Source organism: Acinonyx jubatus, chromosome C1, assembly GCF_027475565.1.
Source record: "Acinonyx jubatus isolate Ajub_Pintada_27869175 chromosome C1, VMU_Ajub_asm_v1.0, whole genome shotgun sequence".
In the NCBI taxonomy this organism is placed as follows: Eukaryota; Metazoa; Chordata; class Mammalia; order Carnivora; family Felidae; genus Acinonyx; species Acinonyx jubatus.
This window is the reverse complement of record NC_069381.1, coordinates 146535739-146560106: the sequence shown is the minus strand read 5'-3', so window position 1 is coordinate 146560106 and position 24368 is coordinate 146535739. Positions and strand designations below refer to the sequence as shown.

Genomic DNA, 24368 nt, shown 5'->3' with positions numbered 1-24368 from the left:
GATAAGCTCCAGATACTGTTTTTGAACTCAAATAGTATCTGTTATCAAATGTCTTGTTGACATAATGCTGTAATCCCAATGTAATCTGTGTCTTCATTTCTTCAGTGTTTAGATTTATATTCCTCAACCCCAACCCATATGTATTTTTTTGAGTGCCTACTATGTGCCAGACTGTTTTTTGTTTTTCTTTACTTTTCATTTAGAAATAATCTTAGACTTAAAAACAGTTAAAAAACAAATACAGAGCATTCATATATATTTTTTTACCCACATGTATATATTTTACCCACATATATATTTTCCCCCTAATTTTCATAATTTATATAACCATAGTACAGTTATCAAAATTATAAAAATCAGAAAATTAACACCGGTACAACACTATTAACTGAACTATAGACTTTGTAAGGATTTCACTAGCTTTTCCATTAATGTTCTTTTTCTGTTCCAAATTTCAGCCTAGGATCCAACATCACATTTAATTGTATCTGCTTTAAGTCTTTAACCTTTGGCTGTTCTTTAGTCTTTCCTTTACTTTCATGAGCTGGACACTTGGTGAACACTAGTCAGTTTTGGTTTGTCTGATGTTTTCTCATGATTCGACTGAGGTTATGTGTTGTCAGGAAGAATGCCACAGAGGTGGTATGTGCCTCTAAGAGCATCAGAGGGCACATGATATTTTATTACAAGTTGTATAGTTTCTCCACTGTGAAGTTAATTTTTTGCCATCTGTAATTAGTAAAAACTTTGGAGCAGATACTTGGAGACTATGCCAATATCTTGTTTCTCCTCAGACTTTCTCCTGCTTTCTCTGCTCTATCCTGCTTTTTCCAGACTTTCTACTGCTTTTAGTATCTCTCCGTACACATGTATTTTAAGGCTTCTTCTCTGAGTAGTTCTAAAGACCTGTAACTACCAGCTGTAGTTCCACTCTTTCTTATTGCCAGGTTTAAATTTTATTTTTAAGCTATGTTATAATAAAGAACCTACTAGTATTTTATTACTACAGAATAGATTCTCAAAAATAGATTGTAAGATCCGAGTATATGTATATATTTAATTTTAATAAATATTTCCAGGAAAAATGATCTCCAATAAGCAATACGTAGAGACTGCTTGTTTGACTTTCTGGATTTTACTTGCTTTAGTCCCAAATCAAGTTACAGCAACAGAAAGAAATACACCTAGAGCTTATAATTTATTATCCTAAAAAATTAACAACTATTATTTATTGAATTCTTTTATGCCAGATACTCAGCTAAAGTGCTTATCTATGTTATATCACCAAATTATATAGTACAAAAACAAATTAAAAAAAAACAACTTTCCATTTTTTTAAATGCATTTAGGCACAGTGAAGTTACCAGCTATAATTTTTTTTAAATAGCCTTTTTCTATAAACTCTAGGTAAAGGATTCATATTTTTTGCATTTAGTAAAATGAGACTTGTTGGTGAAAATAATTTGTAGTGAAAGATGTCAGTAGGGTCCTCGGCTCAGACCAGCCTCATGTTTCAAAGTTTGTTGGTAACTGCTTGATGACCCAAAACCTGCCCTGTAAGCATTAGTTTCATGTAACCATTGGTACCAGCTACGACTTTCCATGATGAATGCTGAAAAAAAGAAAGAGAAGTTATTTAAGAATATGAACATAGGTGACTAACAGCAATACCAGAATATGAACAGAAGGTTTTGAATTGTGTATGATTGGAAAACTTATTGAACTGGTTACTAATGATGCTATGTGTCAACCAGAGATGATAATCTTTACTATATGTATCCATCTTAAGAGAAAAATCATCTAGATACCATATGGATTAAATCAACATTTAAACATTAACTCTGCGTTATTTTAATTGGACAGTATTTTTAAAACAAACTCTTTTTTATTTGAATTGCCTGTAGAATTCCATACAGAAATCTTTTTTATGGTTAGATTATTTCCATAGTGAAAGTTTGTGGTGGATTGTAAATTCAGTTTTAAGTGAGCAGTGTCTTTATTTTGTTTCTTCCTGTAAATTGTGTACTTATTAAAGCAGTTGGGAAAGTCATGATTTTCTTGCTTCCTTGTAGGATCACTGTATGCAGAGAGTATTAAAATAACCATTTAAATATTCTATATTTTAAAAAAAATATTGGGACACAATTGACATACAACATTTTATATTTGTTTCACATATACAACATAATGATTTGATAGTTTGTGTGTATTGCAAATATTTGTATGTATTGCATAATATTTGTATGTATTACAAAAGTATCATCATGATAAGCATACTTAACATTCATTACCACACAGTTACAAATTTCTTTTGTGATGAGAACTTTTAAGATCTACTTTCTTAGCAACTTTCAAACAAAACAGTGTTACTAACAACAGTCACCATGCTGTACATTATATCCTATGACTTATTTTAACTCCACCCATTTCTACTCTAAATTTTTAATATCAGCATTAACTGTTACAGTAAGACCAATGTAAGATTACACCTGAAATAGCTAAGCAAATAAATATAAATACATATAAGTGGCTCAGTTATTATAAATGGGTCATATTAAGGCCATTTTAATTGTAGTTCATACTTGACATGATTAAAAACTGTAAAATGGATTTATCTTTTTGGTGAGGGAGGAGTGCTTGCTCTGTTGGGGATTACCAAGTCAGATTCTTGGATGTTTAAGACTTTCAAGACTTGGGTTTGGAAGAGAGGGTTACACCGCATTCAAATGTGGTGTTATTTTGGGGGCACTTGGGTGGCTCGGTTGGTTGAGCATCCGACTCTTGGTTTCATCTCAGGTCATGATCCCAGGGTTTCTGGATCAAGTCCCACATCAGGCTCCATGCTGAGTATGGAGCCTGCTTGGGATTCTCTCTCTCTCTCTCTCTCTCTCTCTCTCTCTCTCTCTCTCTCTGCCCTTCTCACCCACTAGTGCATGCTCTTCCTCTCCCTCTAAAATAAAATTTAAAAAAAACACACAAAAAGTAAATCTGGTGTTATTTTCTTGATTCGTTAAGATAATATGGGTGTTGGGGCGCCTGGGTGGCTCAGTCAGTTAGGCGGCCGACTTCGGCTCATGTCGTGATCTCGTGGTCCGTGAGTTCGAGCCCCGCGTCGGGCTCTGTGCTGACAGCTCAGAGCCTGGAGCCTGTTTCAGATTCTGTGTCTCTCTCTCTCTGACCCTCCCACGTTCATGCTCTGTCTCTCCCTGTCTCAAAAATAAATAAAACGTTAAAAAAAAAAATTAAAAAAAAAAGATAATATGGGTGTTATGTTGTAAGTGAATAGACGATGAGGTGATTTAGGAGGAATAAGAAGCTAATATGTTAATTTTTCTAAGATTGTGGCAACACATTTGTATTAAGATATATGCAAACCACTGTTAATGTTTTTTTGCTATAAGGAAATTCTGCAAGTCTATTAAAAGAGGATTTGGTATACTAAACATTAAACTTATTTCATAAATTGGTGTTTTAAATTATACTTATTTTGTTTTTATTTATTCCATATTTTATTTTTCTGAAGAACATGGATTTTGAAACACTTTCATATTTTAAAAAATATGCCTAAATGTTTGAATTATTTAAATATGTTTAGTTCGTTGATTAATGCCACCATCAGATACTGAGAATTGATGTTTTTCTCCCTCTCATAGACATGGAGTCTGGAGAACGGTTACCATCCTCAACAGCCTCCTCTACTACACCTTCATCTTCAGTACCTTCTGTGGCTTCATCAGTTTCAAAAGGCGGCCTTTCCACGGGAGCTGCTTCCCTGAGCTCTACAATCAACCCATGTGGTGAATACCCTTTATTGACTCAGTTTTAGGATACCTTCCATTTATTAATTTGCATTCATAGTGTTTTACTGAACTCTGAGTAAAATGTTTTCATCATCTCTCTTGACCTGTTGAACAATAAGTAGGTTTCTGCTTTTCCTGGATTTTGCCAGCACACTGAGGTGTCACGCTGGATCTTTCATGCTTTACATGCTTATGAGAAGCTCTCTTCATCTTGTCTTAATTTGACCATTTCAGTTAATAAATGAGTACATGCAAAATATTTTTAAGCAATAAACCCATGAAGAGGTGAAAGAAATACAAAGGAGTCCTTGGTGGTAAGATTAGGTACCAATGCCATGGACCTTTTGTTCTAAATTTGCTTCTGCTATTTGAAATATCTTTCACCAAACTCCCAACTACCCCAGTTCATGATGTGTACTAAAGGAGATCATCTACTCGATGGAAAATATTCTAAAAATTAACAGCATGACAAGTTTCTCTTAAACATGAACAAAGTTCAGACTGCTAAAAAGACAATAATAAAAATTCGATTTCAGAAGTGAAAATATCATAAATTTCGATTAATTTTATAGAAGGTGTTTTTAATTATTGCCCGAAATCATTCTTTGCCCAAACGCAGATTTGGTAGAATACCTCCTTTTTTTTTTTTTTTTTTTTTTTTTTTTTTTTTTTTTAAAAAAGGAAAATGCTAAAGGGTTAACTCATTCCTTTATCACTAGGAAGGTTTTAAAGTTAAATATTTTTTTTATCATATAGATTATTTCTTATGTTTATAAGCCAAAGAACTAAATGATATCTTTTTCAAAATTAGATTTATAATTTTGGATAAATATGGAATGTTTGCTAACAAAATACCTTAGTAAATTGTCAAATATATATTTATTCAATTATTTTGATTTCTTTTAATCAATGGAATGATAAGAAGGATGTCATTTTGTCATTGATTTATCAGAACAATTTTCTAGAATTTTCGTAGGGATTACAAAATAAGTAAGATAAAATAGCCTTTTATTTAAAACTAATAAATGAGGGGCGCCTGGGTGGCTAAGTTGGTTGAGCGACCGACTTAGGCTTGGGTCATGATCTCGCAGTTTGTGAGTTCGAGCCCCGCGTCGGGCTCTGTGCTAACAGCTCGGAGCCTGGAGCCTACTTCAGATTGTGTGTTTCCCCCCTCTCTCTACCCCTCCCCTGCTCATGCTCTGTGTCTCTCTATCTCTCAATAATAAATAAATGTTAAATTTTTTTTTTAAATAAAAAAAAAATAATAAATGAAATCCCTATCCTGCATCCTGTACAGTCTTGGTTGAGTCAGTTCACAACTTCATGCACACTTCCCTTATATATAAAATGATGAATGCCTTTGACAATATGCTGTGTTCAAAAATAGTGATGCTGTGATTGGCATTTTATCTTAGTTTGTCTAAATGATTGTACACAGTTGTACTTTTGTAATTATTCTTTCCTGCGTTTTATAATTCTTCTTATTTCCTTTGTTGTCGGCTCATTTCAGTGTATCTTCCAATCTGCTTGTCTTACTTTGTATTAGTCTTTATATAGTGTTTCTAGAGATTTTTTTTTTTTAATGTTTATTTATTTTTGAGACAGGGATTGACAGAGTATGAACGGGGGAGGGTCAGAGAGAGAGGGAGACACAGAATCCGAAACAGGCTCCAGGCTCTGAGCTGCCAGCACAGAGCCCGACGCGGGGCTCGAACTCACAGACTGCGAGATCATGACCTGAGCCGAAGTCGGATGCTTAACCGACTGAGCCACCCAGGCGCCCCAGAGATTTTTTTTTTTTTTTTTATGTTGAAGGTTTCAATTCTTGAGTACAGAGCTATGAGTTTTCTGGACACTTTGCTGTTACCAATTTCTTACTTAGTTTTCTGAATTAGTGACACTTAAATTGCTTATAACTTTGGACACTTACAACATGTTGGGCACTATTTTTTGTTAGTGGTGGTTGAGAGTTGCAAAAGGGGTGGGGTATGCTGAGTTGCAGAGTTACATCAGAAATTCCCTTATCTAGGAAAGAATTCACTTTTTACATTTATTTGCCAACTTGAAAGTGTCATAGACTTTTTATGTTGAGTTGCTTATGTTGAATGAAGGCATATTTTATTTCTATATTTATTCAGAAACATATTCGTTATTAATACATTATACTTTCCGTATATACAGCATGAATTTTTTTCATTTTCTACATCAGAAATTTTGTTGTCTAGAAAAAAAAAATCATTTTTTATCATTTATTTACCAACTTGAAAGTTGTAGAATTTTTATGGTGAGTTGCTTATATTGAATGAAAGCATATTTTACTTCTATGTTTATTCAGACATATATTAGTTGTTAACATATCATACTTTCAGTATGTGCAGCATGAGTTTTTTCAGTTTCTAAGAAAATGCTTTTTTGTTTTTAGCTTTCACAGTGTTGTGGTTTATGTTTAAAGTAAAGCCTTATATTAACTTACAACCGATGGGTTGCATAAGAGAATGCTCAGTTGTCCTGCATAGCTCTATTTATCATATTTTCCTATCTTCCCTTATTTGATTCATTGTTTTTGGCCCATTCATTCTGATAATTCTCTTCATTTATAACAAGATCATAGAACGTTAATGAATCTAGACTCTTTGTCTTAAACAACAAAACCATTTTCATTTTTAAAATGTCAAAACCTCACCAGTTCTTTAATGGATCCTTTGAGGACATTCTGTTGATTTAAACAGTTATTTTAATTGGCCTTTCTCCATCATCTTCATTAATGGTATGCCTGTAGGAATTCCTCTGAGTTACAAAGGATGTAATTCAAACCTGCTTTCAAACTTTGAATGATCAACTAATTTTTTTGAGTGAATACCTTGTTGGGGTTTGGGACTAAACCCACCTCCAAATTAGCCTGTCCCTATTGTGCATGCTGGCAGAAGACATGAGACTCCTGAGTCAGGCATTTTATTTCTTTCGCAGCAAATAGCATGAGTATCGTGTTGGCCTTGGCTCCCCATGCCTCCCAAATCCTAAAGAGGCAACACAATGGCCCAGTTGAATCTTATAAATCTTATAAGTGTGTTTGTGTTGCAGCTGAGGAATACCAAACTTGGGGAATCCAATGCTTTCATATTAAATGAAGCAAACCTGCTCTGTCTTGAAGAAGATGCTGCTTCATCCTTCAGGGTTGCTCCCTGCAAATGCAATCCTGAGAAATGGTCTGCTTAAAGAGTGGTCAAGGCTTTGCATTCTTGGCATACCCAGCAATAATATGCAGAGACCTGGGAGGATTGCCTGTCACAACACACCTTCAATTTTATTACAGTAACTATGATAGAAAACAACATCGCAATAATGATTGATTAATCTAAGGGTATCTGCATATGGGTTTTTGTTGGTCATATCAGAAGAGTAATATTTCTTTTTCCTTTAAGTTATAATTTTTAATAAAAGAACTTACCTATTTCTAAAAAATAATTTGAGACAGTTTTCAATAAATGTATTGGCACAATAAGCAAACACAAAATACCTAAAATATCAAAGAATAGGCTCTAAAAGGTAAAAAGGTGTTAGCCAAACAAAGCCACTGATATTGGACCAAAAAACTTACCAAACTAGTCGCTAAGAATAAAAGGAATACATAATGTGTTACATGACTCATAACCACTGTTAGTAAGTATATCAGTTCTTCAGAAGAAAAATAAACCTTTTTTTCTAGCCCTGAGTGGTATGTGGAATATGTCACCAGAACTTTTGTATAAAAAAACCAAATAGTACCTACATACCAATTTCACAGATATTCAGATTATTCCACATATTGACTCTGAGTAAAAGCTAAGAGAATAGTTCCACAATTAAACTTTATCAAATTTGGGGCGCCTGGGTGGCGCAGTCGGTTAAGCGTCTGACTTCAGCCAGGTCACGATCTCACGGTCCGTGAGTTCGAGCCCTGCGTCAGGCTCTGGGCTGATGGCTCAGAGCCTGGAGCCTGTTTCCGATTCTGTGTCTCCCTCTCTCTCTGCCCCTCCCCCGTTCATGCTCTGTCTCTCTATGTCCCAAAAATAAATAAACGTTGAAAAAATTTTTAAACTTTATCAAATTTGTTTGAGATTTGTGGTCATTGACCTAACACAAAGATAAAACTTTGAGAAATTTCAGTAATAGTTGCTGAATTTCAACCCATTTTTAAGGGTAGAACCTTTAAACAAAAGCTTATCAAAACGCTGAATACACAAAACAAATAAATGGTTTAAAAATTCTCTGGCTTAAGCCAGAGTATTACTTTTCCTTTAGAAATTAAAGACTGGTTTATATATGTGTCTTACTTGCAGGCCACCTCCCTCTACAGAAGTGTACCAAATCATAATATATCGAGGAAATTGCAAGTTGACCAATAAATACCTGAACTTAGGGTATATGTCAGTTATGACAGTGCTTAATTGTGAGTAGGAAAACATGGCAATTAAACATGCAAGCCCATAGAAAGGCAGTCCTGGAGTGGGTAATGCCATCACAGACTTGGGCTTCTAATTTTATATTCTGTCTTTAGAGTATGGGGCTTTCATGCTCACATGTATATCCCATGGCTGTAAGAGAGCTGATTTCTGTACAGCATAATTTTCTAGGAAGGAAGAAGATGGGGTGAGGGTGCAGCAAAAGTTGCATACTAGCTTGCTTTGACCCTTGTTAAAGAGCTTTCCCAGAAACCCCATCCAGAGATTTCCACTTGTATCTCTTTCCTCTGAATCATAACCTCAGCTTCCGGAAGGTCAGGAAAACAAGTTTTTAGCTGAGGATACTGCTTTCCTGAAGAAAATAGAGGTTACTAGTAAGGGATAGTCAATATCTACCATGGTGAAATGGAAGCAAGAGGAACAGGAAGTCAAGCTGGGGGATAGGCTACTGTCAGATCATTTAGAACTTCATGTGCGATGCTTAGGAATTTAGGCAGAGTCATGATTAAAAGCAAAGATTTTGCAATTGAAATAACTTGAAATTGAATCTTGGCTTGTTCACTTATTAACTGTGTGAATTTGGGTAATTAACTTATGTTTTTATTTTTTTTAAGGAGAGAGAACATATGTGAGGGAGGAGAGAGGCAGAGAGAGGGAGAATGAGAATATCAAGCAGGCTCCATGCTCAGCAGGGAGCCTGATGTGGGGCTTGATCCCATGATCCCGGAATCATAACCCAAGTTGAAAGCAAGAGGTAGACATTCATCTGACTGAGCCACCCAGGGGCCCCATTTTACCCCTTTCAAGCTTTAGTTGCCTCATCTATAGAATAGATATAACATCACCCATTTTGCAGCCTTATAGGGATAAATGAGATAATGCCTGACATACAGTGGGTGCCTAGTAAATTATAACCATTATTTTTATTCATACTTCATCCAAGTAGAAGGGTTTTATCATCACATGGCTTTGAAAATGAAAGCTTTAGCAACATTTGAACATCAGTTTGCAGTGGGAATGAGACTAGAGGCAAAGAAGACCTTTAGGAGTTAGTTATATTTATCTGGGTGAGAAATTATATGGGCTCAAATTAAGGAGTTAGAGAAGAAGGGACATAGAGGACATAATGACTATTCAAATTTGGCAAGGCAATGTTTAGAGAGAGAGAGAAGCCCGGACATGACTTGAGTAACTGGGTCAGGAGTGAGGTAATGAGAAATGTGGAGGAGGAATAAGTTTTAAAAGAGAAAAGGCTCAGTTATCTTTTTGCATGTTGCACTTAATAGAATATACATCCATATTCCTGTTGGTGGACATTTGAGTTGTTTCCAACTTTTGCTAATTACAATGCTAGGACCAATAAACAAGGATCCCAGTGCATATAAGCATACATTTCTGAAAATGTCTTGCAACTTTACCAGTAGTACTAATTTCTTTTCCCACCAACTGTGTATTAGAATCCTGAGGCTTGTCATCCATGCTAACACTTCCCATTGTCAGCCTTTTTGATTTTTGTCAGTGATGAATATGAAATGTCTCACTGAGGTGCCTTTTTATGTTTTTAGCCTTTTGGATCTTCTTTCTTGAAGTGATTATTTAGGACTTTGGTACATTTTTCCATCAGATTGTGTATCTTTTTCCTATAGATTTAGGAGTATTTTATATTTTGGATGCTGGTCCTTTTGTTAGTTATATTTGTGGGACCTATCTTTACCCAGTCTGTGGTGTGTCATTTTTTATTCCAAATTGTCTTTTGATTAATAGAACTTCCAATTTTAATGTAGTCAGATTTCTCAATATTTTTATTTATGGTTATCCTAGTTTAAGAACTCCTCTTTAACCTTCAAGGTTATACATACATTTTTAAGGATTTCATTTTCCTTTCCTTCAGTATTACTTTGAAGAGTCCTTGGTAATCAGATAGCAGACCAGTTGTGATAGACTGAATTGGCTTTTTGGTTTTGAAACGGTCACCGGTTGGGGTTGTTGGTTGATATTTCAGCCAGTTCAGCTCATGATAACACTAAAGCTGTTTTCAGCAGAAAGAGATTTAATATAGGGAATTGGGTACTTATGAAATTATTGAGGAGCTGGTTCCCTCGTCGTCATGCATGATTTCAGGACATTACTACTGAATTGGCCTGCTTAAGGGTCAATCAGGACACCACTGTTCCAGCTAATGTCTCCATGGATCATACCACCTCAGCTGCAATCCAGTGTTTGGGAACCACTGACATAACTGCCTCCAAGGTTGTTCTGTGTTGCCTCCTAGGTGTACACCCACATCAAGGATACACATTATGTGCTGCTAATGTGCCAGATTAACTCAGGTTTTAATTCTTTTCAAACATATCTGATTGGCAGAATCTAAACTATATCCATCCTGGCTGCAAGAGAGACTGGTAAATGTAGTTTTAAGCTGCCCAGCTTCTGCATCACAGGAAGGTACTCTGAAAGGAGGTTAGAACTAATGTTAAATGAGCCAATTATCTATGCACGTCAGCTCATCTGGTGATAGGCCCTCTGCTATATCTCTGAACCTGTGAAGTGTAATAAACTCCTGATGTATATATAGATGAACTTGATACCAATTTCAGCAGTTTTTTTCTTCAGAACATCTAATGGCTCATGTGTACTTATTACAAATTTCTTTTGATATATTATTCCATAAAACAATGTAAATTAAACCAAATAGAAAAAATGCTTCACTCAAAAGATATGGCTCTTAAGCATCACAGACAATAGCAAATACCTATTGCTTTTTAAAAAGATGTTTAAAAGACTTTTAAGGACTTCATTCCTTCTATACAATATCATTAATTTTTCTGTATTTACTGGATCATGTCACTCAATATAAAAGCATGCTGTTAGTATCTCCCATCCTAAAAAAAAAACAAAAAAAAAAACCACATACCAAAAACCTTCCTTTCATCTCAACTATTCTTCTGGCCATTGCCCTATTTTCTGCCTTGCTTCACAGGCAAATTCCTCAAAAGACAAAGTTGCATATGCTCTCTCCTTTTTCTCATCTCTTAGGTACACATCAACCCGTACCTGTTACTTTTCTATTCTCATCTCAGCCTCTTGGCAGAGTTTACATAGTTGACCTCTTCCTCCTTCTTGAAAACCTGTTTTTGGGAAAAGTTTATATCGAATTGGTATTATTTCTTGCTTAAATTTTTGGTAGAATCCACCAGTGGAAGTCATCTGGGCTTGGAAAATTTGTTGTTGTTTTAATTGTTGTTGGAAGATATTAAGCCATGAGTTCAACTTTTTACATATTGATAGAGAATATATTCAGCCTATCGTTTTTCATTAGTGAGCCTTGGTTGTTGATGTCTTTCAAGGAATTTGTCCATTTCATCTAAATCATTGACTTTATGAGCACAAAGTTGTTCCAAATAGTAACTTATCCTTTCAATGTCCTCTTTCATTATCGATATTAATAATTTGTGCCTTTTTTTCTTTGTGACTAGAGGTTTATCAATTTTATTAATCTTTTTGACAAACTAGCTTTTGGTTTCATTGGTTTTTCTCACTTTTGTGTTTTATTTATTTCTGTCCTTTATTATTTCCTGATTTTTTTTTCTTTTGTATGTATAATTTCTTTCTTTCTTTCTTTCTTTCTTTCTTTCTTTCTTTCTTTCTTTCTTTCTTGTAACTTCTTAAAAGGAAAGCTTAGGTCATTTATTCAAGACCTTTTTCTTTTTCTTATGTATGCATTTAATGTTATAAACTTCTTGGTTAACTACTGTTGTAACTATATCCCACATATTTTGATGTTTTCAGTATCATTCTATTGAAAATATTTTGTTGCCTTTTGAATTTTTCTTTCACCAATGTGTTATTTGGAAGTCAGTAATTTGACATCTCAAGTTTTTTTAATTTTATTTTTTATTTTTTAAAATTTACACCCAAATTAGTTAGCATATAGTGCAACAATGATTTCAGGAGTAGATTCCTTAGCGCCCCTTACCCATTTAGCCCATCCCCCCCCCACAACCCCTCCTGTAACCCTGTTTGTTCTCCATATTTATGAGTCTGTTCTGTTTTGTCCCCCTCCCTGTTTTTATATTATTTTTGTTTCCCTTCCCTTATGTTCATCTATTTTGTCTCTTTAAGTCCTCATATGAGTGAAGTCATATGATTTTTGTCTTTCTCTGACTAATTTCACTTAGCATAATCCCCTCCAGTTCCATCCACGTAGTTGCAAATGGCAAGATTTCATTCTTTTTGATTGCCGACTCATACTCCATTGTGTATATATATACCACATCTTTATCCATTCATCCATCGATGGACATTTGGGCTCTTTCCATACTTTGGCTATTGTTGATAGTGCTGCTGTAAACATGGGGGTGCATGTGTCCCTTTGAAACAGCACACCTGTATCCCGTGGATAAATGCCTAGTAGTGCGATTGCTGGGTTGTAGGGTAGATCTATTTTTAGTTTTTTAAGGAACCTCCATACTGTTTTCCAGAGTGGCTGCACCAGCTTGCATTCCCACCAACAATGCAAAAGAGATCCTCTTTTCTCCACATCCTCGCCAACATCTGTTGTTGCCTGAGTTGTTAATGTTAGCCATTCTGACGGGCGTGAGGTGGTATCTCATTGTGGTTTTGATTTGTATTTCCCTGATGATGAGTGATGTTGAGCATTTTTTCATGTGTCGGTTGGCCATCTGGATGTCTTCTTTGGAGAAGTGTCTATTCAATTCTTTTGCCCATTTCTTCACTGGATTATTTGTTTTGTGGGTGTTGAGTTTGAGAAGTTCTTTATAGATTTTGGATACTAACCCTTTATCTGGCAGGTTGTTTGCAAATATCTTCTCCCATTTTGTCGGTTGCCTTTTAGTTTTGCTGATTGTTTCCTATGCTGTGCAGAAGCTTTTTATTTTGATGAGGTCCTAGTAGTTCATTTTTGCTTTTGTTTCCCTTGCCTCTGGAGACGTGTTGAGTAAGAAGTTGCTGCGGCCAAGATCAAAGAGGGTTTTGCCTGCTTTCTCCTCGAGGATTTTGATGGCTTCCTGTCTTACATTAAGGTCTTTTATCCATTTTGAGTTTATTTTTGTGTATGGTATAAGAAAGTGGTCCAGGTTCATTCTTCTGCATGTCACTGTCCAGTTTTCCCAGCACCACTTGCTGAAGAGACTGTCTTTATTCCATTGGATATTCTTTCCTGCTTTGTCAAAGATTAGTTGGCTGTATGTTTGTGGGTCCATTTCTGCAGTCTCTATTCTGTTCCATTGATCTGAGTGTCTGTACTTGTGCCAGTACCATACTGTCTTGATGATTACAACTTTGTAGTATAGCTTGAAGTCTGGGATTGTGATGCCTCCTGCTTTGATTTTCTTTTTCAAGATTGCTTTGTCTATTCGGGGTCTTTTCTGGTTCCATACAAATTTAGGATTATTTGTTCTAGCTCTGTGAAGAATGCTGGTGTTATTTTGATAGGGATTGCATTGAATATGTAGATTGCTTTGAGTAGTATTGACATTTTAACAATATTTGTTCTTCCTATCCAGGAGCATGGAATCTTTTTCCATTTTTTTGTGTCTTCTTCAATTTCTTTCATAAGCTTTCTATAGTTTTCAGTGTATAGATTTTTCACCTCTTTGGTTTGATTTATTCCTAGGTATTTTATGGTTTTTTTGTGCAACTGTAAATGGGATCGATTCCTTGATTTCTCTTTCTGTCACTTCATTTTTGGTGTATAGGAATGCAACTGATTTCTGTGCGTTGATTTTATCTCCTGCAACTTTGCTGAATTCATGAATCAATTCTAGCAGTTTTTTGGTGGAATCTTTTGGGTTTTCCAACATCTCAATTCTTTATTGATGTCCATTTTAATGTCATTGTGGTCAAAAATATACTGATGATGATCTATCCTCTGTTTTTTGACTTTCCACTTTTTTTTTTTTTTTTTTTTTTTTTTGTAGACTAACCCCTGCTGGTTTCTTCTGTGCCTGTGAAAACTGTTGGGTCAGCCAAGTACTTAGGCAGAGATGAGTCTCTTTCTCTCTGTGGTTTCCTTGCTTCTAAGATTACCCTCTAGTTTCCAGCTGCTGTGCTAGCTTTGGACTCTGTACTCTGACACTTCAGGCTTTCTGCTGTCTAAGCTTATCATGGTGAGGGATTGTACTCAATAAAGAAATACATCAAACTCAGCTGATCTGCCATGTGTAACTCTGTCTTTCAGGAGTAGATTTCTCTGCATTCTCTGCTAGCTATTTTGCAGTGCCCTGGAATCCTTCCCTATTCATGTACAGTGTACTTGTAGCTAGGCATTTGGATAATTTAAGCTCTGAATTTGGGTCTCATTCTTTCTGTGGTTTGCTCATTGCCAGAATTTCCCCTTTAAATTTCCTGATGTTTTCTCAGCCCTGGATTCTGACCTCTGGCACCTTTAGTTGATAAGCCTGATGTGTTTTCTTCCGCTCTTTTCTGTAGTTATACCTGTGAGGTTTAGGCAGCATATCAGACCAGAAAGCCACAAAGTCATACTTCTTACCCCCTTCTCATTACGACTTTTCTAGATTAAACTCTCCCTTGGCTTTTCTTAGCTTTTGGTTGCTTTTCAGTACCTTTAATTTTGTTGTTGTTGTTTTAAATCCGATTTTTATAATTATTTTCTATGGATGGTTCATGTGACCTCTTCACTACTACTACAGTATTGCCTGAAGTTGCCCCCCCCCAGAACAAATCACTTAAAAAAAATTCGCCTAAGACTCCAGGGGTGGTGTGTTACCCAGTCTAGCCAAACCAAATATATTTCTCAGGCAGTAGTGATTGGCTAAGGAATAAGGGCCACATGATGTAAGTCAGAGTAATCAAAGACAAAGGGATTCCATTCTGGGATTGTTATTCATGAGAAAGGATACCCTTTTGTCCCACAAACCTAGGAGGAAGGGCCCATTTGAGGAGGTAGAACCAAAGGAAGAAAGAGAAATTTGGTACTGGTAAACTTTCAATCAATCTTCCTTATTTAAAGTGAACATTTTCCAAAGCTTTTACATTATGTGAGTTAATACATACACTTTTTTACTTTAGCCATTTTTGAGCTGGGTGTTTGGTACCTTTTGACCTAACACCTAACACCCTATACCCTCCATGATCAAATCTCTGACTACATCAAATTGATCCGGTACTGTTCTCACTCTGGTCCCATTATCTTTCAGCCTCCTAAGCCTTTCACTTCTTCAGATATAAAACATTCTTTCCCAAATCAGGATCTCAAACATGCTTCCCCTGTGTCTGGAAGATCTTCATGTGGCTGATTCTTTCTTATGGTTTGTCTCAGGTTAAATGTCCTAAGACACTAATTGGAGAATTCTCCTCTGTTCATAGTGTCTATGTAATTGTCCCACTATTATATATTTTTGCCCCTAATAATTTCCTCCATCATACTCTTCACAATCTAATTATACAGTTGGTGTTATTTTACTTACTTGTCCTTTTTCTGTGTTTAAAGGACAGGAACTATATCTGCTTTTTTTAAATCCACATTTATCCATTCAGGGATTGGCACAAAATATATGCTCAAGAAACAATTTTTGAAGAAAGGAAGGAGATGAACTTGCAGGACTTGGACATGAAAATTAGATGATAAATTAACTTTAATACATTTTCTAGATGATGCTATATTTTGTTCGGTAATACCAAACGGCTATGCAGATTTTAGCTGGGGATGGCCATTATAAGCCACATGGTAAAGAATCTTAAAGTATCAGCTGACCTTGCTGAAAACAGAAGGAATAAATAAAACCCTGCAAGTTCAAAGTTGTTATTTTATTCGAACTTCTTATTTAGAAGATACCCAGGGCTTAAGTTTACATCACTAGTGAATCATCAAGGGAATGAGATAGACCTATTCTTGTGGGTTTAGGGATACAGCCAAAGTTTCATCCCAGTTTCTTTGAATATTTACATTATAGTATAAACTATCATTATTTTCCTTTTTAGATGATTTGTATATGTTGTAGATATCTACAAATTTCATAAATAAAGGCCCTCAAACTTTCAAGTATCTAAACTTCCTCCAACTTAGGGGGTTTATTTAATGATGGATTTGATCACAAAGCACCCAATATTTTTGAAATATTATTTTACCTAACTTTTATGAGTAGAACTTTGTAGTTTTAACTTAGAATTTTAACAGTAAATTACTAAAGTAAGGTAATATCTTAAAATCAATTAAGTACTCATAAAAATAAACCCAGTGCTATAGATTAAATTTTGTCTCTTCCCAGAAAACATACTGGAGTCCTAACTCCCAGTATCTCAGAATGTGACCTATTTGGAGATAGAGTCCTTACAGAAGATCAAGTTAAAATGAGGTTATTAGAGTGGGTTTTAAACCAGTATGACTGGTATCCTTATGAATGAGGGAAATTTGGACACAGAGACATGCACAGAGAAGCCCATGTAAAGACCTACAAAGAACACCTAGGTTACCAAAAGCTAAGAGAGAACCATGGAACAGATCCTTCCTTAGAGCCTCTTTGATTTCTGACTGCTAGCCTCTGAAACTGTGTGATGATAAATTGTAATCAGAGGCACTCAGTTTGTGGTACTTTGTTATGGCAACCCCAGCAAATTAATACACTTAGTATGTTTTTCAAAGCTGATTTAATAATTTTTTGCTCATTGTAAGTATTTTTTATTTATTAAAACATAGGTAAAATAAGATTTTGGAATTCGATTATTTTTAGTTTTCTATTTCATTACTCAAATAAGTACAGTTGGATTTGAAGATAAAAGTATATATAAAATATTGTATATTTTTAGCATTTTAATCCGTGAACTCTAAATCCTTTCATCGGATCTAACAAAAATGCTTATTACGAAAGAGGAACTGCTCCTATCTTTTAACAACAGTCATTTGCTAAACTGAATCAAAAGCTGTTTACCATGTTCGGTGTTAGAGAGTGGCAGCTTTTGTTCCCAAGGTTACCTAGGCTGTTAATGACTTGTTTTCTAATTTTATAACACCACAACTATGTGAAAGGAAAAATAGTAATTTTACATAAAATCCAGGCAGATCACAACTTAAATTGAGTGATGGAATTAGTCTCTCTGGTACACAGAGCAACATCTTGGGCCCCAGATATGTTGCACCAAGAAGGGCACATTGGTTACCCTACCCAATGATGTGTAATCTCATCAAATTGAGAGAAAGCATTAAAGAAACCACATTGAGAGATGTTCTACAAAATACTGAACCAGTACTCTTGAATGTATCAAGGTCCTGAAAGACAAGTCTGAGGAACTGTCACAAATCAGGGAAAATTAGGAGGTACAGCAACTAAACCTTAAAAGATCTGAATAAATTTTTAATTTTAATTAATTAATCAAGGTTAACTTCCTGGTTTTGAAAATTATTTTTTGTCACGTAAGATGTTAACATAGGGGAGGTTGAGACTCTGCTGTTTTTGCAACTCTTGTGAGCCCTAAAATAATCTCAAAATAAATACTTAAAAATTAAGACTTTATTTCCATGCCATGCATCATTTTAAATGTTAAAATATAAGGGTTAACTGGCTAAAAACGTTTTGAGACTGCAGGAATGAAATGAAGTTTATTTGGGGAAATGTTTTATCACCATTAACTATAGAATTCTTTCTGTTTGTTCTCTAATCAGAGATCAAGTTTATATAGTTTACACACTTTGAGTTCTAGAGTATTTGAAGATTAATATATTTAAGCATTTTAATATGTGAGCCAATCATTTGAGCATTTCTTGAATTTACAGTGATTTTGATGACGTTCAAGTTGTTTTTACACTTAGTCATTACTAGTGTTAAAATACGCAGATAACCTTTATTTCAATGTGCTGCCAGTTTTGGTGATTATGCAGAAGTAAGCCTACCTGTATAGCAGAGGCTGATTTTGCAATGTTGTAAAATTATGCTTATAATTTTAAGTAAGTGGAGACAAGAGTTTGAAGACATGTTGCAACAAGTTTGGGAAGCATTGAAAGATTAAAGACATTTTTATTTCTAGTGCACAAAAGGCAACATTTGTGGAGTTCTCTCACAGTAAGCAGTCTCCTTGATTTTTAAAAAGATTAAATGCTTTAGCATACTTTTTATAATTATTTTTAAACTATTTTTTTAATATTTATTTATTTTGGAGAGAGACAGACCGAGTGTGAGCGGGGGAAGGGCAGAGAGAGGGAGATACAGAATCTGAAGCAGGTTCCAGACTCTGAGCTGTCAGCACAGAGCCCCACGTGGGACTCGAACTCATGAACCATGAGATCGTAACCTGAGCCAAAGTCGAATGCTCAACCAACTGAACCGCCATGCAGGCACCCTTAATTATTTTGCTTCAATTGGCTATCAGGACTTTTCTAGTAGATAGGAGATTTTATTCAGTGGTAGTTTAGGTTCAAGGCATTAGTACAGTATTTATACTATTTTGTTCTCATGGGGGGAAAACCCTTATTGTGTTCTGGCATGAAATTCACCAACATTAATAAAGACACTTGCAGTTACCATGCCTTGTTAGTTACCATGGCTTGTTAGCAAGACACTGGCATTTGTGTAACTTCTTTAAATTACTTATACATAGATTGGCTAGCAGAATTTAAAAAGCTCTGCTAAAAAATATTGAGCTTATTATAATGGAAGTCAGAACTTAGGCATTACAGATGTATATTAATTTTTATTATTCAAGATGTGCGCATTATTATCTACCACTTAAAATAGAAACTAAAAGTTGCATTCATAATATTGAAACTATGTTTGAATATTAGTATCTGTTAAAAAGAATAATTGTAGTCTTCTAAAAGTATGTTCATCTTATGACATGATTTATCAGATTGCAAATGTTTTCTCAGAGCAAAATTTAAGAATTTTAATCATAACAAGTGTTTATTTTGGAGGATCTTCTGACATCAGGTATATTAATGTAGAAAAAAAATACTTCTCCAAAAATGGAACATTCTAATATCCAAATAACTTTATTTTGTAGTCATGAGGTTAACAGAACCTGTTTGACTCATGTTGTATTTTGCTTCATGTAAGAAAATTATTGTGTTATTTTTATTAATACAGAATATGCTTTGTTTTAAATGTAGTTATGACATTCATTGAGCCACCACCGGTCCCTGATAAAAAGTCACTTTATGAACAGGAGCTTGAAATTTCAATATAGCTAAAGGCTAAGGATATTGTTCTGGTGATGGAATCAAGGGTGTAATATAAACAGCACCCCCTGCTGTATAAGAAGATTAAAGCCATAACATAGAGACCTTAAATCAGCATATAATTTCCCAAAGAGCTTTGAGTAACTTTGTGAATGCTTTTTATAATTGGAGGATAGAAAAAGTGAGATATACAGTTGTTCCTTGAACAACACGGTTTGAACTGTGTGGGTCCCCTTATACAGACGTTTTTCCCCCAATAAATACCGTTTAGTACTATAAATGTACTTCTCTTCATTATGATTTTAACATTTGTAATATTAAAAAATTTTTTTAAATATTTATGTATTTTTGAGACAGACAGAGACAGAATGCGAGTGGGTTAGGGGCAGAGAGGGAGGGAGACACAGAATCCAAAGCAGGCTTCAGGCTCCAAGCTGTCAGCACAGAGCCGGATGCAGGGCTCAAACCCACAGGCCGTGAGATCATGACCTGAGCTGAAGTCGGACACTCAACCGACTGAGCCACCCAGGTGCCCCTTAACATTTGTAATATTTTAATTGTAAGAATATTGTATAGAATATAGATAACATACAAAATATGTGTTAATTTTGACTGTTATGTTGTCAGTAAGGCTTCCAGTTGACAATAGGCTATTAGTAGTTAAGTTTTGGAAGGAGTCAAAAGGTATAGGTGGATTTTCATCTGCAGGGGGTGGGAGGAGGGGTGGCACCCCTTACTTCTATGTTGTGCAAGGATCAACTGTATTTTCAGTCATTCAAATAATTCCTGGTTGTTCTAGCCTTTTAAAAGAAGAAGGAAACAAAGAAAACGACCATTTTAGCTGTCTGTATGCAGGTATTAGGAAGCATTGCCCTTGCAACTGATAACAGTTTGTTTTACGCAATGTTTTAAAGATAGTAAAAGTGATTAAAAGATGGCTTTTTTCTTTATAACTTTACATTCTAGAAATGTAGTATGGTAAAAGATTGCAAATAATCATGAAAGGTCAAAAAAAACCCAAAACATGTCTGGGAAATTCAGGAATACTTCTTGGGCAATATGTTTTTGAAATAGTTAAGATAGATAAGATTATAAAAGGCAAAAGAAGTAAAAAAAAAAGTTACTTAGGTGGGGGATGTGAAGTAAAAGAAATAACGTGACCAAAAATACAACATGGGAAACATTTGTTACTTAAGTACTAATTATGTTTCACACATGCCAGGTATTGGGGATACTGAGATAAATGAGATTCAGTTTTTGTTCTCAAGGAGCTAAAATCCTAGTTTATCAATTATTTGCATAGAAGTGATAGTTAAAACAGTGAAAACACATGAATAACTGAGAAAGAAAGAATACAGGGGAAAAAAGATAGCTGGACAAAATCTTTAAGAATGCTTACAATTAGAGAAGAGAATCCAATAAAGCAAACCAGAAATATTATTAAAAGATACAGTTAAAAAGATGATCAAGACCGTTCCATGACCTGGAGCTTAAGGGTGAACATGGATTGTGTGTGTGTGTGTGTGTGTGTGTGTGTGTGTGTGTGTGTGTGTGTGTGTTTTAAGTCGCCCTCCCCTCCCTCACTCCCCTGAATGTGGGTTTTAATAAGGAAGAGGCACTCAGAAAGGCCAGATTTATACAGAGAGGTTAAAAATGAGACTTGCCAAGATTAGACATCATCATCATCCTGATGATTAGGAAAACTTTAGTAACTTTATAGACAAAATGGAAGAGAGGCTTGAGGTTTGGCACAAATAGTAAAGATCCCAAGAAGTGGGGAGGGAACAGACATACAGGTAAGACTTTTATTTCAAGGTTAACTCAGGAGAGATGGCGATGAGATTGAGAAGAAAGAATGGATAGGGTCCGTATGGTAGGAGATTGGGGGAGTCATGCTAAGAAGTAAGGAAATGGAAATGTGGAAACTGTGGGTAGAGTGCACACTCTTAAACTTAAGAGTTTAACATGTTTTGAGGTGGTAGAATTTTGAATGATCAAAACCAATATGTGACCTAAATGGAATCAAGGAGGAAGTGGTAATTAAAAAAAAAAAAAAGTCAGGGTTAAGTGTCCGACTTTGGCTCAGGTCATAATCTCACGGTTTGTGGGTTTGAGCCCCGCATTGGGCTCTATGCTGACAGATCAGAGTCTGGAGCCTGCTTTGGATTCTGTGTCTCCCTCTCTGTCTGCCCCTAATCCCTGTCTCTCTCTCAAAAATAAATAAACATTCAAAAAAAAAAAAAAAAAGTCAGGACCAGGGGTTGGTGAAGTAAGGCAAAAGAAAGCTAGGAAGTATACTTGTAAGTTTAAATGATTCATCAGAACTTCCTGTTCTGATTGAAGGTCTTTGAAATAAATCCCATGGATGTACTTTTCATGAGTAGTGAATTAATTTGTTCAACAGATATTTACTGTATACTTTGTATGAAACACCATTTTTGGGTGTTTGGAATCTATTACTAGCTCCTATATATGAAAGTACCAGTTTAAATAATATTGAAATATTAACTTGTTTTAGACAATGTGGTATAAAAAATAGCTCAATAGTATTTAAGTTATGTTCAACTATGAGTTTCTTGAGGTCAGGGATTATGTCTCATTCATCCTTGTATGCCAAATACTAAACATAGCACCTGACACTTCATAGGTATGTTTATGAAATGCCTGAATTACAGAAACTTTTGAATAAAGAACAGAATAATTCTGGAAGATTTTTACATGGAATTAGTATCTGTGTATTTTAAAAGGTGGTACAAAAACAATACTGAAATTATATATAATGTTAAGAGATTTTAATGAGAAGGCTATTTTTTATATCATTGACTTCTAGATTCTTGCTATAAAGGCAAAATACAGTAAAAAATATGAAATGCATTATGAAATCATTTCCCTTCTGTGTACAACTGTATCCATATATGGCAGAGGAAATCTCGAATGTGTATTTTTGATAACGCATGGCATCACTATAATCATTATAATGTGGTCCTAGTGTTTTTTACTAAATACAAAAGTGATAGGCCAATAGGGAATAAACCCTAAAGATTCCATTGTCACCTGGGTGTTTTCTATGCTTTAATTATCTTCACCAAGAGTTTTACAAGAAAGAGTAAAAAAATAGAATAAGTTAGCTTCTTTGTAATGTTGCCGGGCATAAATGGAACTCTGTGTACAGGACTATGCTTTCTTTTTTCCATTTGAATCTATGGTGAGTGAAGTTCATATTTTGTTAAAATTCTAGATTCACTTCCTTCTAGATATCCACTCTTTTTAGAGTTAAAAAAAAAAAAGAACATTTTTGTTATCAAACTGTGTATGATTGGTTCTTAATTACTGCTGCAAGAGTGACAACTTCATTTAAGTATTGTTCATGTTTTCTGTTCACGAGAGTCCCAAGATTTAGCTCATTTACTTCTTCACAAAAATAAAATTGATCTTTTAACTATGCATCTAGGAATGTTTACTACTAATTCATTAGCTGTTATGAAAGTATTTCGAGCAGTTTCTGACCCTTTATAATTTCAATCTGTTCTGAATTTTTATAATATTTGTGTAGTTTTGAGTTTACCCCACAGATTTTTTTCATATTAAATCATTGTTACATAAATAGAGTTGACAAATATAATTTAAGAATTATTATTTTATAAAATATAAATGAAAAGTGATTCTAAAATCCTCAAACTGGAATGGTTAGTTTAACTTGCTTATCAAGAAAACTGATGTAGAAGGAAAGGTAACTGATCATAGTATGTTTATAAATGAAACATTTGATTAAGGGCATCTGATTGATGAAGTTGAAATGATTGGTAAGAACCAGTGATTTTACCTGTGAAAATAAATAAATACTAGTTCTTGATGTTACAGTTCATTTTTTAGAGAAACTAGCTGGGTTTTTGAGAATTTGCAAAAAAAAAAAAATTTACACAATCTTTCTGGTGACCTGTTGCTACTCTTAGTGATTTTGAATGACCTTTTCTTATAGTATGCCCTATTTTTGTTTTGACTCAACTTTAGTGCTAATGTGGTCTAGAATTCTGATAACACAAAAGTACCAAATTCACAAAATTTCTGTTTAGGCTGTGATGAACAGAAACAGAGATTGGCTGACTTAGAAAGGATACCCAAGTCTGTCCTTCCCTTGTCCTCTCTCTTACAGTTTGTTTGTGGGCCTTCTTGCAAAGGCACTTTGAGGATCTTCCCGTGAGATCCAGTTACTGCGTTGTTATAATGGGAAATTCACCCTCAATTGGAACTTTTTACCTGATAAGCTGATATAAGATATAGTTGATGCAATTTATTTAAATCTTACTACTTCAGTTAAAAAGTGTTGTGTTATTTCAGTAAATAATACAGAGTTTATATTAATCTCTGAAGGTGGACTCTGACCTTTTTGATGACTTCCTCTTGGTTTTCAGGAATAAAAAAAGCAGAGGAGATATTTCCTTGATAACTAAATGACAGCAAAAGTTTATTTATTTTTTTAACTTACATAATTACATTTCTCAAATGTATTATGTTAAACCTAAATTGCAGTACACAGTTAGGTATGGTATAAGCAGGAGATAATAAGGAAGACTTACCCTTATTTTGACACAGAGCGTAATAATATCTTTTATACAGTAAATTCTTAAAATAGCCTAGAGTGTGGGATTTGATATTCTGTTTTCATAGTATCAGGCCAAGGAAACTTAATTATTTCCTGGAAGTTAAAGGAAGGTTTCCAAGTATTAACAAATTTCCTGCTATGTCTCTTACAAAATATGAAAAATAAGTCATGGTTTTGATTGTGTAACATTTCAAACTGGAATCATGACACTCAGAACTAGATTCTCTTTAGAGTGGAAATTGAACAGTCACACATTTGAATTGAACATGATCTTTCCATCACAAAGTTCAAAATGACTTTTATATTGATAACCACCCTTAGATGCATTTAGAAATATCTTAGTAGGTTTATTTATTAAATCTTTACGTTGTCTT

The 24368-nt window shown here is 34.7% G+C and overlaps 1 protein-coding gene across 21 annotated transcripts in view; it reads left to right on the top strand.

The window, feature by feature from the left end:
- BAZ2B (bromodomain adjacent to zinc finger domain 2B) overlaps positions 1-24368 on the top strand; it is a 317724-nt gene that overhangs the window by 172582 nt on the left and 120774 nt on the right. For all 21 annotated transcript variants that reach the window (XM_027055668.2, XM_053215128.1, XM_053215127.1 and 18 more), the window contains one exon: positions 3654-3797. In XM_027055668.2, coding sequence (XP_026911469.1) covers positions 3656-3797 — 142 coding nt within the window. In that variant the 5' untranslated portion in view covers positions 3654-3655. The remainder of the gene's footprint in view (positions 1-3653; positions 3798-24368) is intronic.